The sequence below is a fragment of the Saprolegnia parasitica genome (assembly GCF_000151545.1).
Source record: "Saprolegnia parasitica CBS 223.65 unplaced genomic scaffold supercont2.227, whole genome shotgun sequence".
Taxonomy (NCBI): Eukaryota; Oomycota; class Saprolegniomycetes; order Saprolegniales; family Saprolegniaceae; genus Saprolegnia; species Saprolegnia parasitica.
In genome coordinates this window covers 1-16,078 of record NW_012156621.1, presented here as the reverse complement: position 1 = coordinate 16,078, position 16,078 = coordinate 1, and the positions used below count along the sequence as shown (strand labels likewise).

The 16,078-nt window shown below is 56.0% G+C and overlaps 6 protein-coding genes across 6 annotated transcripts; all 6 read right to left on the bottom strand.

Moving 5' to 3' along the window:
* Window positions 1-1,606: 1,606 nt before the first annotated feature.
* SPRG_16066 (hypothetical protein) lies at window positions 1,607-2,579 on the bottom strand (the record flags this gene model as incomplete). The annotated part of the gene is made up of 3 exons (XM_012355305.1): window positions 1,607-1,753; window positions 2,272-2,356; window positions 2,413-2,579. 3 exons carry the CDS (start codon window positions 2,577-2,579, stop codon window positions 1,607-1,609), a joined length of 399 nt encoding a protein of 132 aa, XP_012210695.1.
* A 29-nt stretch (window positions 2,580-2,608) lies between these two features.
* SPRG_16065 (hypothetical protein) lies at window positions 2,609-2,907 on the bottom strand (the record flags this gene model as incomplete). The annotated part of the gene is made up of 2 exons (XM_012355304.1): window positions 2,609-2,793; window positions 2,847-2,907. 2 exons carry the CDS (start codon window positions 2,905-2,907, stop codon window positions 2,609-2,611), a joined length of 246 nt encoding a protein of 81 aa, XP_012210694.1.
* A 2,338-nt stretch (window positions 2,908-5,245) lies between these two features.
* On the bottom strand, window positions 5,246-5,514 carry SPRG_16064 (hypothetical protein; the record flags this gene model as incomplete). The annotated part of the gene is made up of 2 exons (XM_012355303.1): window positions 5,246-5,368; window positions 5,398-5,514. The coding sequence occupies 2 exons, from the start codon at window positions 5,512-5,514 to the stop codon at window positions 5,246-5,248; spliced, it is 240 nt and encodes a 79-aa protein (XP_012210693.1).
* A 2,249-nt stretch (window positions 5,515-7,763) lies between these two features.
* On the bottom strand, window positions 7,764-9,481 carry SPRG_16063 (hypothetical protein; the record flags this gene model as incomplete). The annotated part of the gene is made up of 1 exon (XM_012355302.1): window positions 7,764-9,481. One exon carries the CDS (start codon window positions 9,479-9,481, stop codon window positions 7,778-7,780), a length of 1,704 nt encoding a protein of 567 aa, XP_012210692.1. The 3' UTR covers window positions 7,764-7,777.
* A 3,616-nt stretch (window positions 9,482-13,097) lies between these two features.
* SPRG_16062 (hypothetical protein) lies at window positions 13,098-14,419 on the bottom strand (the record flags this gene model as incomplete). The annotated part of the gene is made up of 1 exon (XM_012355301.1): window positions 13,098-14,419. Exon 1 carries the CDS (start codon window positions 14,400-14,402, stop codon window positions 13,098-13,100), a length of 1,305 nt encoding a protein of 434 aa, XP_012210691.1. The 5' UTR covers window positions 14,403-14,419.
* A 1,294-nt stretch (window positions 14,420-15,713) lies between these two features.
* Window positions 15,714-16,049, bottom strand: SPRG_16061 (hypothetical protein; the record flags this gene model as incomplete). The annotated part of the gene is made up of 1 exon (XM_012355300.1): window positions 15,714-16,049. A coding segment is annotated over one exon (336 nt), but the record flags the coding sequence as incomplete, so codon positions are not given.
* Between the last annotated feature and the right edge of the window lie 29 nt (window positions 16,050-16,078).

The window sequence follows — 16,078 nt, the reverse complement described above, 5'->3', positions numbered from 1 at the left end:
CGGTCGCCGAGCTCAAGAAGAACGGCGGCAGCCAGCCCAAGGTGGCCGCGCTCATCTTCTTTGGCCTCTTCATGGTGCTCCTCACGTCCATCACGGGCAGCTTGATGTCCATGTTCAAGTCCACGAGCTGCTTCCGCATTGCCGGTGGCCGCGTGCCGTGCGCGGAAGGCACGCCGCAGACGTACCTCGCCATCATCTTTGTGCCCGGTGCCATCGTCGCGGCGGCCACCTTGTACAAGCTCTACAAGAAGTAGAGTCGTGTCCATCTCTCTCGTACTCCCATTGTGTTTCGTTTGTTAATAACGAGTTGTGTCGTGTTTTTCTCCTACTCGATTGTGTCGATGGTTGGTTGTCGCAAAGTTTAGCGCAATCGGTGGAGCTACAGTACGACGGGTGCCTTGTCCAACAATAGTGCATCTCGGGGACGTTCTGTCTATAAAGACCACGCTGGAGGCCTCTTATTTTCTTCCTTGCCCAATGTGTATCGCTGCAATTTGCGTGGTGAAGCACACCTGCCGTGAGTGACTGGAGCCGCGACGCCTCTGCCCGAGCCGCGTAGACACGGATTTCCGTCGTCGTACGTCTTCTAAAGGATCAATCAATCAAACGCGTTCGCGTTCAAATCAAGTTGGCAGAAATTAGCTTAAAGACTTCGCATACGTAGTGCTACGCCTGAATGCGTCGAGTTGGCACCAGCATTTGGTCGTCTTCTCAAGGATCAGCAAACAATATAGGGGATTTGAAATTGACATGTGAATCCAGGTCTTGTGTTTTTTGAGCGCTTCCGTTGTTCTTGTTGCAATGACTTTTGAAATTCACTATCAACACGCAACTGCATTGAGATAGCGGCCTTGTGATGGGCTCGTAAGGTAGGTCGGTGCGTTAAGCAAGTACAGTACTGTAGAGTGAGTGATCTAGTTGCGGGATCGGCGAGGAACAAGGTAACACTAAGGGTCAGCACGGAGAGCATCAAGCTACGCGGTAAGCGATGGTACCGCGGCGCGACGAGCCAAGTGCCGGACGTGCAAGCGTGTTCTAGTAGTTGTCTTGGTCGCGAGCAAACGTCTCTTACAACAGATAAAACTATGCTAAATAAAATTGTCGGACTTTCTTCGTTGTGTGTACTCGGTTGAGGGACTTGATTTAGGCAGGCGGAGGCAGGAGCGCGATCCGCGGGACGAGGTGATTGGGAGGCTCGGTCGTTGTGTTCGAGCTAGAGATAGTGCCAAACGCAAGCACGCAGAATCACGTAGAGGGTAGCAAATTGCTACCCTTGCTACTAGCAATGGACGACTTAGGAGCCGAGTACGGCGCAGCCACGGCGTCCAAGAGGAAGCCAGCGAGTGTCGACGGGAGCCACATTTGTAACCGGCTGCCAGCCGGTCGGTTGGGAGCGGGAAGTCCAACGCCCTTGCAAGCTGCAGCCATGACTGTGCGCACATGTGGGCCTTGAACATGTTGTCGCCGAGGCTGTATCGTCCTTCGAAGACGCGCTTGTACAGCACGGGGTCCACGAGCTTGTGCGACTGCCACCACGTGAGAATATCTTCGTCCTTGTCGACCTGGGGCAGCGCAGCGTAGCGATCGATCTCGTTGTTGTCGAACCTCACGTCGTTGGTGCCGAGACGCAGAAGAGGTTGAGCTCGTCGCCCTTGTCGCTGGGCAAAGCGTCGGCGTCTCGCACGTTGACGCCGACATACCGTGGCACGACCATGACCTTTTCCATGATGAGACGATCGGCCTGGAACTCGGGCTTCGTTGTAACAGAGTGACCCCTTGGATCGAGGAACTTTGCAATTGTAGCAGCCTCGCAGTTGAGATCCGACATTGCGAGAATGATTACTAGTACCAAAAGGTGCGTTTAATATTGTAGTATGTATGCTAAGGTGGTTGCCAATCATATCGGTATCTACAGTGGCGCGACGTTTGTGGTTGATGAGTGCTGCGTGGGCAGCAGCAAGGGCAGCTAGGTATAGAGCCTCGCGCCCCTCGATGCTGGTCTAATCTTTCCATACCCAGGCACAAGCATCTGGAGTTGACTCGCGCTCGGGATGCTGCGATCCCGGTGCGTACACACTGTACTTGACGACCATGGCTGGACGGCTCGACGTCATGCCGTTGCGGAAAACGTGAGAGATCCGTCGGAGTCCGCCGCACTCGACGCACTTCTTCTCGTCTCTGACATTGCGCGGGCGGGGTAGAGTTGGTCTGGGTGGGTTCATGGGGAGACATCTTCGAGGCGTCACTACTTGACCGTGATTGCTAGCCTACCGACAAGCTCTCTTGGTGGATGCGCGGCGCTGCACTGACGCTGTAGAAGTTGTCGGCAGGGCCGCTCGAGCCACGGTTGCAAATGCTGCAGTCGGTGCTGCAGGTGCCGCGGCAGCCACGGGGCAGTCTGGGTGCTTGAACGAGCGGACTTTGGCCAGCGTCATGTTGTCCAAACCAACGACGACGTTCCACGAGTCGTTCCAGCCGTGGAGATGACACCCTTGCTCCCCACACGCAACGCACTTCAAGCCAAAGTCGCCCATAACGTCGCCGTAAAACAAGAACGGGCACATGACGAAGACTTGCATGTTGGAGAAAAAGAAGTCGGGTCACCCGCCTAGAGCAGCGCGTTTGGGAGCATGAAGGAGTCATTGGGCCCCTTGTTCTTGTCCAAGGTCGCCGACTGCGCCACACGGGCGCCGTACGTCCTCGGAAGTGTCGCCGAGACGCTCCGCCACATGGCGTCCAGGTGCGCCTTGAGGTCCGGACGGCTAAGCGCGATGGACTCGTCGCCCGCGATGGCTTCATCACCCTCGTCATCGTCGCCTTCTTGAGCCGCAGCATCACAGTCGCACACATCTTGCCCGGCGGCCGCTTCATGATCGGCGGCGGCGGGCGCGGCTGGGTTGGGTCCATCGCAGACTGAGCGCGGCGCTTTGGGTCGTTGGTGTAGCCCGTAATGGGTTTGTTGGTGGTATGGCACTTGACACAGGCTGGTTTGCCGTCGCTGCTCACGTAGCGGTCCTTCGGATCGGGGCGGATGCGGCCATGTCGTCGGATCCGAAATGCGCAACCCGTTCACACACTCCGAAACATGATCCGAATCTATGCATTCTTGGAGGTAGCCTAGTCAGGGCCACCAATCAGGAGCCGCCTCATCCTCCACAGCCACCAATCAGATCGCTGGCTCTGGCTGTGAATGCCAGCCTTTTGCCAAAGAGCACCACAAGACGCGCGACTAGTACACGCGCATCTTCCTGCGTCAAGCAAGCTCAAGTGGCTCGCGAAAGATCACGCCTCGCACATCGAGACGCTCGTCGCCCAAGGTTACACGCACCAGGGGTTCCGAAACATATATTTAGTGAGCGCATTTTTTTACATTTTTTGCACTCAATATTGATTGTTTCTTATTCCGTGTGAACAAGAAACATTGTTTAAGGTCCCAAACATTACACGAAGCATGGGACAGGCAGTGCCTGCGCCATTATTGATTGATCCATGTCGCCACCCGTGTTGAAGCAAGTGTCGTTACGTGCTACCCTAGAATCGCAAGGCGACGACGCCGGAGAACCTCGAGCGCAAGCTATTTCTCAACCTCAACAAGGACCTATTGGGCGTTACGAAAATCAAGGACAACTTGGACGAGAAAAATGCGAATAATGAAGCAACGAGTGCGTCATAAAGTGATTGTTTCGATGTCTCGCCATTCATTTAATAAATGTTTTGTGCTCGAGCGTTGCCATGTAGCATTGTAATGCAGCGCGCCAACCTCAAAAATGATTTACTCAGGTACAAAATATACATTTCAATTATGACACTCATTTTCGGAGCCCCTGTTCCGACAGCGACCGCGCTTTGACTGGCGTGTGCTTTCAGTGCAACACCTCGGCGTCCCAGCGACCTTCTACGAGCACCCGGGCCGAGCGGCCTCATTTGTATCTCTACGGCAGCCAGTTCACGTCCTTCCACGATATGGCGACTTCGTGTACCGGGTCGCGCTGAAAGTCGTCGCCGTCCGAGCCAGCTTACACTTTCTCGGCCGCGATGCCCGACACTGCCTTCTCTGGGATGCGCAAGCCCGTGAAACGTACGATCATCTTCTTGTGCGCTGCCCATACGTCCGAGCGATCTGGTGCGCCTTTGCACCGATGAGAGACATTCTGCAGATGCAACTCCCGTCGTCGGTCGCTGGCTTTCTCTACGACGATGTCGCCGCGCCGTACTCGGTCCACAAGTCGCCCGTTCGTGCCCTCTGGCCGATCTTACGTGCTTGCGTCTGGTATTGTATTTGGCTCGAACGCAACAACCGTGTCTTCCGCTCGACGCTGACGCAACTTCCCGCTGCCGCGCTCGCGATCCGAGCAGCTGCTACCGCACGATTGCACATCCGGCACTTGGCTCGTCGCGCTGTGGTGCCATCTCTTGACGCGTCGCTGGTCGCTCTCCGCGACGATCCTTGGTGTGCACGCTACCTGGTCCCTCGCACAATCTCGAATCACGACCACTAACGCTCCTCGCTGAAGTACCGGCCAAGCCTCACGAGCGCATTAGGAAGTCCACCATATCTCTATAATAGTTAATTGCATGTAATATAACTCAATTCAACAACAACAAGACACGCGACTTCGGTACGTTGAGGTCGAGGTTGTGTCGCATCGTTGCGAGCATGTTGAATGTGAAAGGGCGTGGTTGATTGCGCGTGACCTGTTAAGGACTTGGAAATGAACTTTTGCTCGCACCGGTTGGTCTTTTGAGGTTTTTAGGTCGTCCCAGGTCCTTTCGACGGACCTCGAAAGACCAATGTTTTATAGATTGACCTTTTTTTGATTGGCTGAAATTGAGGTGCCCTCGTCGGCCGTTGGCCAGTTTGCGTTCGAGGATGTGTGGCTACCCAAAATGGTGGCTACCCCAGGGGGGTGACAACCCGCCCAAGTGAAAAAAGTGCTTTTTGGGCCCAGAGGAGGTGTACCACTGTACCCATGATTACGAATCAAGGTCGAACTCATTTAACGCAATCGAGTGTTTGACTTTTTAAAACAGCAAGTGTATGAAGAAGGTCGTCGAAGCGTCGATTACGTTTTTGTATTTGACCGAATACGCGGAAACGCTCCATACCTGGACCAGCAACAGCCGAGGCAAAGGTCGCGGATCCGTCGCCATCAACAGACCGCGGCTCACCGCGTGTATGCGCCCGGCGCTCAAGCCCACAAGGTACAGAGTTTCATCATCGAGTCTATACATTAGCTCCAAGGCTTTACACCGACTTGACAGGCGCGAGCGACTCGGTGTGGTGCGACCGAACCGTCCGGGCCTCGCGCGTGAGGGGGTCGGCTTCGAGCAGCCGCTTATTCTTGGACTCGGACGTCGGTCTTTTGCGCTTCGCTCGTCCTTCAATGAGTGTGTGACGGCGCACTGAAGCTCGAGGTCTTGCTGTGTCTTGTCGAGTTCCTGCTCGAGCCATTGCATCGAGGCTTGGCGCTGGGATGCTTGTTGATGCTGCGCACTGAGCTGCAGTAGTTGCATGTGCACGGCGGAACGTAGCTGCTGGTTTTCGGTGACGAGGGAAGCCGTGTCGACAAGTGGAGGCTTCGGAGTTGTAAGTTGTCTGCGGCACTCGGCGCACACGCGTCGCCCGCTTTGGCTATGCGTCGACACGGTGTGCTTGGTCTCTCCACAATCGCCACAGACTTCTCTTGTTTTAGCCTTCTTCCCCATGGCGCAAGCTTGAGGTCAAGCGCGGAAAGTCGATTGCAATGGCAATTTCAAACTCATTTTATCCGGATACGGTTTCTTATTGGTTGTAATGATTTCGATTCAGCCTATCACAACACCGTATCATCCTTTCTGAGCACAGCTCATGCAGTTTAGCGGCGATTTGCGCGCGAATTCAACATTTGGATAGCTTGCGAAAAAACCGAGGTACGGGAACATTCGGTTTTTCGATTGGCCTCTGAATGCCCAAGCACGCTCGATTTCTGCGTTCTGGTTCGTTCGGATTGGTTGATTTTGGGTGCAACATGATTTGATTCGTCGAACAGTAGCCACGTGGTTTAGGAATGTATGTCACGAGGTTAAAGCTTGCTGATTGGCTGGATGCCTCCCAAAAAGCAATACAAAAGCCATTTTTTTGAGGGGTTGTCACCCCCCTGTGGCTACCCCAAGGAAGAAAAACGTGTCATTGGCCAATACCATTCTTTTTTGTCCAATCAAAAATGAGTATGTGCAGAAGTGCTTGCAGACCGTACTTGTTTTCTCTGAAAAGACTGTACCGTATACTGTATATCAAAAACGGCAGAAATTAAATCGTATGAATGTATGTCGTTTGTAAAATGCTGTCAGCACCTATGTAAATGACACAGAAACGTTTCGTGCCAACGCGGAGACCTTCCACGGGTGCCACCGATGTCCTCGACGAAGCAGCAATGCGAAGCAACTCTTACAACGCACGGCAAATCGAGACGTTGCGAGAACGCAGGAATCACAGTGAGGATGTACCTTCCTCGCAGCATCTTCGCGTGCCTCAACTGCACAACCCGCATGAAGAAGGAGGCTGCAAGTCAAGCTGCGCGTGCTGTCACCACGCCACCAGTAGACGACGGTCCGGGCTCACGAGCTGGTGCGGCGATCCTACCCGGGGCCAACCTTGGAGGTGTACGCGCCACTCGTAGCTCCCGTGGGATCGCAGCGGGTGTTGGTGACGGTGGTGTCGCTGCACGTGAAGAGCCCGAGGTCGCTGCACGTGAAGAGATGCGCGAGCTACGAGAGTCCCTCGATCAGGCCATGCGGGAGCGAGACCGGTGCAGACTCGAGCGAGACGACGACCGAGCCAAGGCCACATTATGTCTATTCGCTGCTGTCAACGACGCGACTGCTGCGCACCTTGCAATGGCGTGTGTGTTAGCGGATGCATCCCGAAAGGAGGCCGAGTCCGCACGCGCACTCCAGGTCAAAGAAGACGTCATTCTTGACCTACGCCGCAAGCTTGTCAACGAACATGACGCTCGTGCCTCGCTTGAGGCCCATCTGGCCCAAGCCCACAGACGCTACGAAGAGCTAAACAAACGCTTCGAAGATCTTGGCAAAGCCCGCTTATGCGCTGCCCTTCCGGCTGCTTCTCTTCCGACCGAGGAGGCGCCAGTGTCAAAGGAAGGCACGCTTCCGACATGCCTCCTCGAGGCTAGATCAGCGAAGCGAGGAAGAGCCACGGCAGAGTCCAAGTCGGAGAATCTCGTCCGCGATGACCCGCAGGCGCGCGCCAGCCTTCCTGTACGACAGTATTTCAAGGATATGACGAGCACCAAGCGACCCAAGAGCGTGACCGAAGACCAAACATCGTAATATGTACATTGATTGATTGATAACGCGCGGTTTGCCATTGTGTCTGCAGCGTCAACTGCACGAGGGTGTTCCATATAGTTGGCGAAAATCGGGAAAGATGCGGCCATACAGATGCAAAATGGCACGTGGTCCGGGATCTGAATTCACATCTGAACCATTCGGTGAAAGCGCCGTGCAACACAGAAAACAAAGCTACAGATCCGCAGCTCCTTAATGCGAGTGCGTTGAATGACTCATGGCAAATGCCTCTAAAACCTTATATTTAGTGATAGAGATACAGAGACATTGTACTGGTACGCAAATCAAATTTCACCGGCTTCTCGTGGTTTCCACACTTTGTAATTTGCTTCAAACGTCAAGACAAATGACATGTCTCGCATGTGTGCAAAAATCAACACTCGTTGAAACACGACACATTCGATTACAGAGTTGTTACAGGGGTCCCCGCTTACTTGGCGAGAAAGAGCTTGTACGCGGCACCGAGCGCGGCAATGGCACCGGGCACAAAGATGATCGCGAGGTACGTCTGCGGCGTGCCTTCCGGGCAATCGTCGTCACCGCCTGCGAGGATAAAGCAGTTGGTGGTTTCGAACATGGACATCATGCTGCCCGTGATGGACGTGACGAGCACCATGAAGAGACCGACAAAGATGAGCGCGGCCACCTTGGGGTAGCTGCCGCCGTTCTTCTTGAGCTCGGCGACGGCCGCGCGCTGCGGCGGGAGGAGGAACACCCAGAGGCAGCCGACGGCGACAAACGTGTAATAGATGACGTACGAGTACGCGACCTGGTTGCGCGTCTCGGGCGAGTCCTCCTTGATGAGCTTCTTGCCGTAGTCGAGCTGACCGTCAATCATGTTGGTGATGATTGTGCCAAATGTACCCGGGAGGTTCGACACCGTCGTGAGGAGACCGTACATGACGCCTTCGTTGCCGACCTCGGCGAGCTCGACAATGACGTACGTGCCAACGACAAAGTTGATACCGGACGGGACCGTCTCGATGAGCGGCACACCGAGGTAGAACCACTGGTTGCGCACCACGGCGTAGATCGTGCAAAACTGGCAGACCGAGTCGATCGCGTACGTGATGATGATCGTGGTGACGAGCACGAAGCGCCAGTTCCAATGCGTGCCGTAGGTGCCCGTGAGCGTGAGGACAGCGGCAAAGAGGAGCTGGCTCACGACACCGACAATCTGCTGGTTGAGGTTTTCGACGCCTGCCCAGTACAAGGCAATGTAGTCACCGGCTGTCGACGTGATCGACTGGAAGAGACCAAAGAGGAAGTTGAAGAGGAGGACCTGCCACACGGCGCGCTTCTGGACCAGCGTCCAGAACTGGTCAAAGTAGGTGCCAAGCGGAATGCGCGTGCGCTTCTCGTCCTTGACAAAGAACCAAATCACCACGACGTTCAAGCACGACGGAATGGCAAGAATCCAAAAGTACCCGTTGATACCAATGTCCCAGTCAAAGGTACCGGCAAAGCGCGTCGAGTTGAGGCAGAGACCGCACACAAATTGAATGAGGCCGTAAAACACTGTGCGCGCCGCGTACGAGTACGACTGCAGACGACCGCGGACAGCGTCGGGCTCGCGCTGGGCGACCGCCAGCATGAGCGCGTCCTGGGCGACGTCGGCCATGACGTAGCAAAAACCGGCAAGCGCCGCGAGGAGGATAAAGACCGGGCCGTCGGTTTGCGAGCCTTCCTCACCAGGGTCCTTGATGGCGATCACGAGGAGCGAAATCGAGCAGAGCGTCCAGCCGAGGAGCATGTACGGCTTGCGCGAGTAGCCAAAGATCGGGAAGCAGTCGTTGAACATGCCAAAGACAACCTTGAGCGACCAGCCAAGACTCAAGAGCGCTCGGGCCGAGTTGCCGACGTTGGTCTCGAGCTGGAAGTAGCCCGTGACGATCGCGTACCGCATCGAGTTGACGCCACCGTACACGATACCAATCATCGCATACTGAAAGAGGATCGAGAGGCACTCGGCCGACATGTACACCGGAGCACCACCGGCGCGGAGCGCGCCGTCTTCGAGGTCACCAGGCGTCTTGTTGGCTTCATACTCTTCAGCGTTTTCGCCGGCCGCCTTGTCGATCGAGTGCACGTACGAGACACGCTCGGCTGTGATGAATTCCTTAGGGTTGTTCATGCTGAACGGCTGCCGAGGAAATTGCAAAGTGAGGAAGAAGGCGTCGGAGCCGTCTCGCGGGCCATCTGAGTCGACGACAATAGACGTGACCTCGTTGGCGCGTTGTACCAACGTGTTCTTCTACACCCTCCTGCGCGCCTCTATTCACGCTATAGACGATACCGTTCCTACAACTCAACGAATGCAATCGCGAAATCAGATTGCACGATGGCGCAGAAGACGACGACGTCCCCTTTCTTTTTCTTGTCGCGCATCCTCGCTGCTCCCTTTGGAAGCTAGATCCGACGTGGCGCGACGTGAGCCGGGTTTCGGATCTGAGTTGCGGACGTGTCGCGTATTCACCAGCCAACGGCAACGTTCTTGTTCAAGTGGGTCGTCGATTCAAATCAACAAATCGACGCTAATGTCGTACTTTCTTTGGTCTAGCCACGCCCCTTGCCTTGTCCGAGCGCAGAAGGAAGGATTGCCGACATGGATCGCGTTGCATGGAGAAACCGATGGATAATTGCTCTACTACCCATGTACTGGCGTGAGGACGCATCGCCTTCGACGCACCCAAGCCCGTCGGCGCAGGTGGCGTAAAAGACGATGCCAACATCTGTTTATGCGCGGGCTACTTCTGGGCGGCTGTCGAGTCGATAACGTGCGAGCCCAGGCATCGAGTCCCACGCTTCACCTTACGACGCCCACTTTCAACCCAGGTCCAATCCTTGAAGTCTTCTCACGCCCGTATTTCCATACTGTAGCCAAGTCGGTATTCTGAGTACGTCGTCGCCACCCATGTCGAGCGTATGACAGAAGAACGTGTCCTTCTAACGCCCATTCCTGTAACTCGATCGCATGCGCCTGCTCTTCAGGCCTTCGTGGCACGTTGGTCCTTGATCGAAAATGGATTATATTGAAAAAACCACGTGGCCACCTCCTTCTAACCTCCAAACCCACGCCACAAACGCGGCGAGCTAGAAGGGAAACCAAACACCAATGGGTGCCGTCGCAGTGGCCGTGCCCAGTGATGTGGCTCGGACATGATGCCATCGCGTGCTACTCTAGAGCATTACTCCACGATCCCAAAGCGGGTTTCTAAAATTTGCTTGGCTACGTATGGCTACGAGTTGTTTCCTTGGACGCCACGAGGCGTGGCTTTTTTGTGCGCGCCCATCTCTGCCTCCGCCAGCGGCGTCGCACCAACGACGACAGGTTTCGCGCAAGCGAACTCGGGTTGGCTCGCACGTTTTTCAAAGGCGATTGCAACTGAAATCAAACCGACCGCACCAAAATCTTCAGCGATGCCTCTCGTCGTGACGTCCAGTGGAAACAAAACACTCAAGTCGCGCTCCATGCCCATGGCCAACGCCTGGATGGAATCCGATTTGGATGCTCCATCGTTGACGACTACGCCGTCACCACCGCGCACGAAGCGCCAGCGGCGCCCACCGTCCATTGCGCAGCGCGAAATGAGTCGGCGGCGATCCAAAGTGTATTATGAACACCACAAACACCGCGTCTTGGCCAAACTCAAACTCAAATACGAAAAGCAGCGCAGCGAGATCCGCGCCAAGCGCCGAGAACTCTACTACCAGCGAAAGCTGCTGCAAACGACAACGCGCGACCGCCATTCGTTAGAGTATATTCTCAATTGAGCCAATGTAGTGTTGCTTTTGAGTTCGCCGTGTGCAGTCGGTCGTCCGAGACATACGAAGGCAGGATCTCGTGAGAAAACGTCGCTCTCAAGCCCAAGACACAAGTACTTGAGAGCACGAGCCGTGTTGGTGTCTACTTAGCTGCTTGTGGTGGGGAGGCTCATTTTGCAGCAGACACTACTAGTATGGGAATGCCCCAAGCTGGCGAGCCCGTCACCACGACCTTCCGTCCTTCTCACGATTCTCTAGCTCGACTCGTGTGCACTCTCAAGCAGCCTCGTGGATCGCCGTGTCGGCCGCCATTGGCAAGTGTCCAGGTTGCTGCAAGAAGATAGCGCGATGGTCGACACAACCACACCTAGAGTCGCACGCTGCCGGCTTGAAAGCGGACGTGCTCCATACAAGCAGGCAGGGTCATCACAGCCTTGGCATTCTGCCAAGCATCTACCGACGGCGTTGCTATTGCGTCTCCCCGTAGACGGCCGAGCAGATCGGGGGTATCGAATGCAGGGAAGTCCTACCTGCCCAGTGGTCGACGAGGTGGATTATCCATGACGCTACGACCCCTCAAATGCGGAATGGCGTGCGCTCGACACCCTGGGTTGTTTGTATTGTGTTTCTGGTCTTCTGGTCTCCAATTGTTTGGACCTGCTCGTCCTGTTGCGTCAAGTATCTCTTTCTCTTCTTAAAATGGCCAATATCATCGTGTGTTGAGCCCCGCACCAGGACTTCTCTGTACGAGCTGTACCCTATGTTCCTTGTCAAAAATGCTCAAGTGATGGCCACATTTACGGTCTTCAATTGTCTGTCGAGTCGGTACGCAGGAGCGGGAAAATGACGCGCGGATGATTGCATCGAAAGATTTCGAGCCAGAAAGGAGGCAGCTCCATCCCCGAAAAGACTCTCGGGCGTGTATGTATTGCCAAACTTTCAAGTCGCATCTACGGCCGATCGTATTGTAGTCAGCGCCAGCCGTGTTGCATCCAAAGCTCTGCAGGAGGCCCCATAAGCAAGCACCGGTCGCGTTGTACGTAGTACATATTCACATAAAAGTACAATTTGTCTACTCCATGGGAACACGCACAGTCGCTCGCAGAGCGACACGTAACGCTGGGACAGCTCGAATCTCTAGCCGGCTACATCAACCGGTTAATTCAAACCGGCTATTTATTCTAACAGGTTCATCCGGTTACCCCAATCGCAACGTTCTACCAGAAGGCACGGCGCCGACGTACCCGTACAGTACATGTACCTCGCCATCATCTTTGTGCCCGGTGCCATCGTCGCGGCGGCCACCTTGTACAAGCTCTACAAGAAGTAGAGTCGTGTCCATCTCTCTCGTCCCATTGTGTTTCGTTTGTTTATAACGAGTTGTGTCGTGTTTTTCTCCTACTCGATTGTGTCGATGGTTGGTTGTCGCAAAGTTTAGCGCAATCGGTGGAGCTACAGTCGAGACGGGTGTCTTGTACAACAATAGTGCATCTCGGGGACGTTCTGTCTATAAAGACCGCGCTGGAGGCCTCTTTTTTCTTCCTTGCCCAATGCGATCCAAGCCATCGCTAGGTGTGATATCGACCTCGTTGCGTTTGAAACTAAAATCGCCAAGCGTGGACCCTTGGTAGAGGATGCTGCGGAGAGTACGGCTGGCGAGGTTGCACCGCCTTCCGAGTCGTTAAGCGGTCGCGAGGGGCAAGATGTAATAGGGCACATGCCAGCAATAAGATCGTAGTGGCAGTTTGAGGGCAACGCGCCGTTCGTTCGAGTGGAGCCTCACGCACCAGAACACGATCGATCTTGCGCGCAGGTCACAGAAGAAGCAACGATGCGCGTCTCGTTGTTTCTCTTTTTAATCTCCCATGGCTTTTGTGCAGCTGCAACGTCGGCAATACGGCGGCTATCTCTCAGCCCACTAGGGTACAAATCACACGACAGGACACAAATCAAGTATTTACAGTTTACGCAGATCCACAGAGCACTTAGGCACACCAGTACGAGCCGTACGAGCCCGAGAGGTACTCGCAGTAGTCTTGGTCGTAGTACGAGCTCAAGCAGCCGCCAACAGGCGGGTAGTAGCAGCCCTTGCAGTCACACTTGCCGGTCGGCTTCTCGGTGGGCTGGCTCGTCGGCGTCTTCGTCGGCTTGGGCAACGGCTGCTTGGACGTCGGTTGCGGCTGGTTAGACGACGGCTGCGGCTGGTTGGATGTCGGCTGCGGCTTGCCGGTCATTGTCGGGTATGACGGGCGCTCGGCCACGTTGCACATGCCCTTGCCGCCACCACCGCGCTTGAGGTACATGTAGCCCTTCTCGCCCCAGCCGGTTCCCCACGAGTTCTTGATCTTAAAGTGCTGCTGGCCGTCTTTCGTGCCATAGCCCACAGCGATGACCGCGTGGTCCGACTGCGCACCAGGGCAGCTCTGGACAACGCCGCTCTTGTAGTTGCGCCACACGTTGTTACCGGCTTCGACGACGACCGTCACCGGTTGCTTGTCGAGCGCCGACTGCAGCGCGCTCTCGCCTTGAACGTCGACCGAGTTGCCGACGCTGACCTTGGTTTTTTGGCAGTTCTTGCACTGACCGTTCTGGTTGGAGCTACCCGACGAGTACGGGAAACTCGACTCGGTGCAGAGGCCGGTCTGGGCAATGTAGTCGAGCGCCTTGTCGGGCCAGCCGCCCTGGCAGCCATGGCCGGCGCTGGACGCGCAGCTCACGAGCTGCTGCTCGGAAAAGTCGACGAGCTCACCCGTCACAAGGCAGTGCGCAGCCTCGACGGCGCCGACGGCCGCAAACGACCAGCACGAACCGCACGTACCTTGGTTGCGCACCGGCGACATGCACTTGTTGGCCGTCCAGTCGACGTCCGTGGCCTCGCGCTGTGCTTGCGAGAGCGACATCTGCACGTTGTCGGCGCGGAGCTGGCGCTTGGGCGTCTCGTGCTTGAACGCACCTTTCACAAAGGCCGCAAACTCGTCTTCGGTCATGAGCGCAAACTGGTTGTCGGTCGAGAAGACGGCGCCGCTGTGCTGCTTGTTGAGGTCGTCGACGATCTTTTGCGTCGTCGCAAAGCGCTCGAGCTCGTCGTCGATCTCGCCGTCCTCGAGGTTGCCGTGCTCGGTCTTGGGCGGGAGAAAGCCGTTGGCCTCCGCTTGCTTCCCGGCGTGGCTGGCCTTCCACGCCGCGAGCTTGGCGGCGACATCGACCTTTTCTTGGGCCGAGAGGCGCAGGCCGTGGGCCGCCGACGCAGCGAGGAGGAGCGTCGCAATGCAGTAGGAAGTCGACTTCATGGCTGTGGAGCAAATGTGATAATGCCGATGAGCGTCGCGCGTCCTAACGGCAATCTGGTGGGCCCTTACCGCCAGCTTTCCATGATCACATGTGGCAATCAGAGGATACCATTGCCAACGCAGCCTTTCTATCTGAAATAGTGTAATGATTGGTCGCTTCCACGCTCTGGACAGACATTGTAGCGTATCGAGGACGGAGTTTAGACACTTCACACGTTGAATGCAAGCGTGCTTCACAAGCGGCAGTCGAGGCGTGTTATCTGCTACGATGTTCGAGCCCGAGGCAAAAGGCCACCGAGTGAGCATAACACTATTTGTGTAGAAAAGAGCTGGACCAGTGCACCCTTTCTCACATTGCCGCAGCATTTGTACGGTCATGAGTGCAAGTTTCCAGCAAGTCACGTGGCGTTCCACAGGTGCACGCTCTTGCGCTGGAAATCACACGCTAAGAGCAGGAGTGCGCTAAGAGGCGGCATACACGCGAGTATCGATAGACCTTGGACGATGCTACAGATGCGAGCTTGAAACAGCGTTCCATGCGTTGCAGCGTGTCAGAAGCCGAGGGTCTGGTAGCCTGGAAATGCGCTGTCCAAGGTGCGAACTTCCACCACTGTAGTTAGTGCTGGACATTGCGGATGCAGCCCGTGACTATTGAGGCCAAGGTCCAGCACAGTGTCTGGAAGAGCTACCAGAGCGGCGACGTGCAGAGTTGTCCAGGCGCCAAGTCGGACCACGCGGTGCCAAGCACCAAGGGACTAAATATACCCTTGCAAGAACGCACTAGTACAACGTAGAAAATCTCGTCGGGCGAACGATGGGGCGAGCAAGGGCACGACGACGAGAAGACCTACTGCGAGCACCTTGCGCCGCTCTACCGCACCAAGAGGTATTACGTCCCTGCGATGACATCGACGCTGTCGACACATGCATCGTGGTCGATCTTCGCACGACGGAACCAACCCTATGGCGAAAAATATCAATCTATCAACCTCCCCACCTCTTTGTTCGATCGCGATGGCGACAACCACGAGAAACGCCGTGTCGACAGCCTCGATGGCGCGCCAAAATGATGCAAGTCGACGCCGCCCGACGACTCTGTACTCGTAGTACGTGCAGTTGGTAGTGCAGGGCGTGATGGCCTTTGCTTGTACGGCGCTCCCACCACCGCTCCTCGTGCATGGTTGCCCGAGCGTTGGCTCAAGGCCGCATCCACCTGCAGCAGCTATGGACCTCCTCCATTGCAACGAATCATCCACAACGCGTTCGATGCCACGACCATCGTGCTATTCGTATGAGAGGAAGCGATGACGCCTACTCCTTCTTAGCCGCGTCCGTCTTGGCGCTCAGCGTCGGCGTCTTGTAGCTGTAGGCGGCCGCCGCAGTGCCATCGTACGCCGTCTGGGCCGCGCCCGTGCTGTCGTACCAGACGCCGTTGTGGTACGACCAGCCGGCCGCGTAGTAGCTCGCATAGTACTGCTGCCACTGCTGCTGCGCGTCCCACGTGTAGGCCGCGCCGTACGACGCGGGGTAGGCTGGCGCCGCCGACGGCACGGGGTATGCGTTCTCGGCCGAGCTGCCCACGGGCGCATTGGCGTTGGCGGCCGCCTGCACCGCCGCGGGAATCGGCGCCGACTTGTCGGGCACGATCTTGATCGTGTTGTGCGAGATGATGTTGC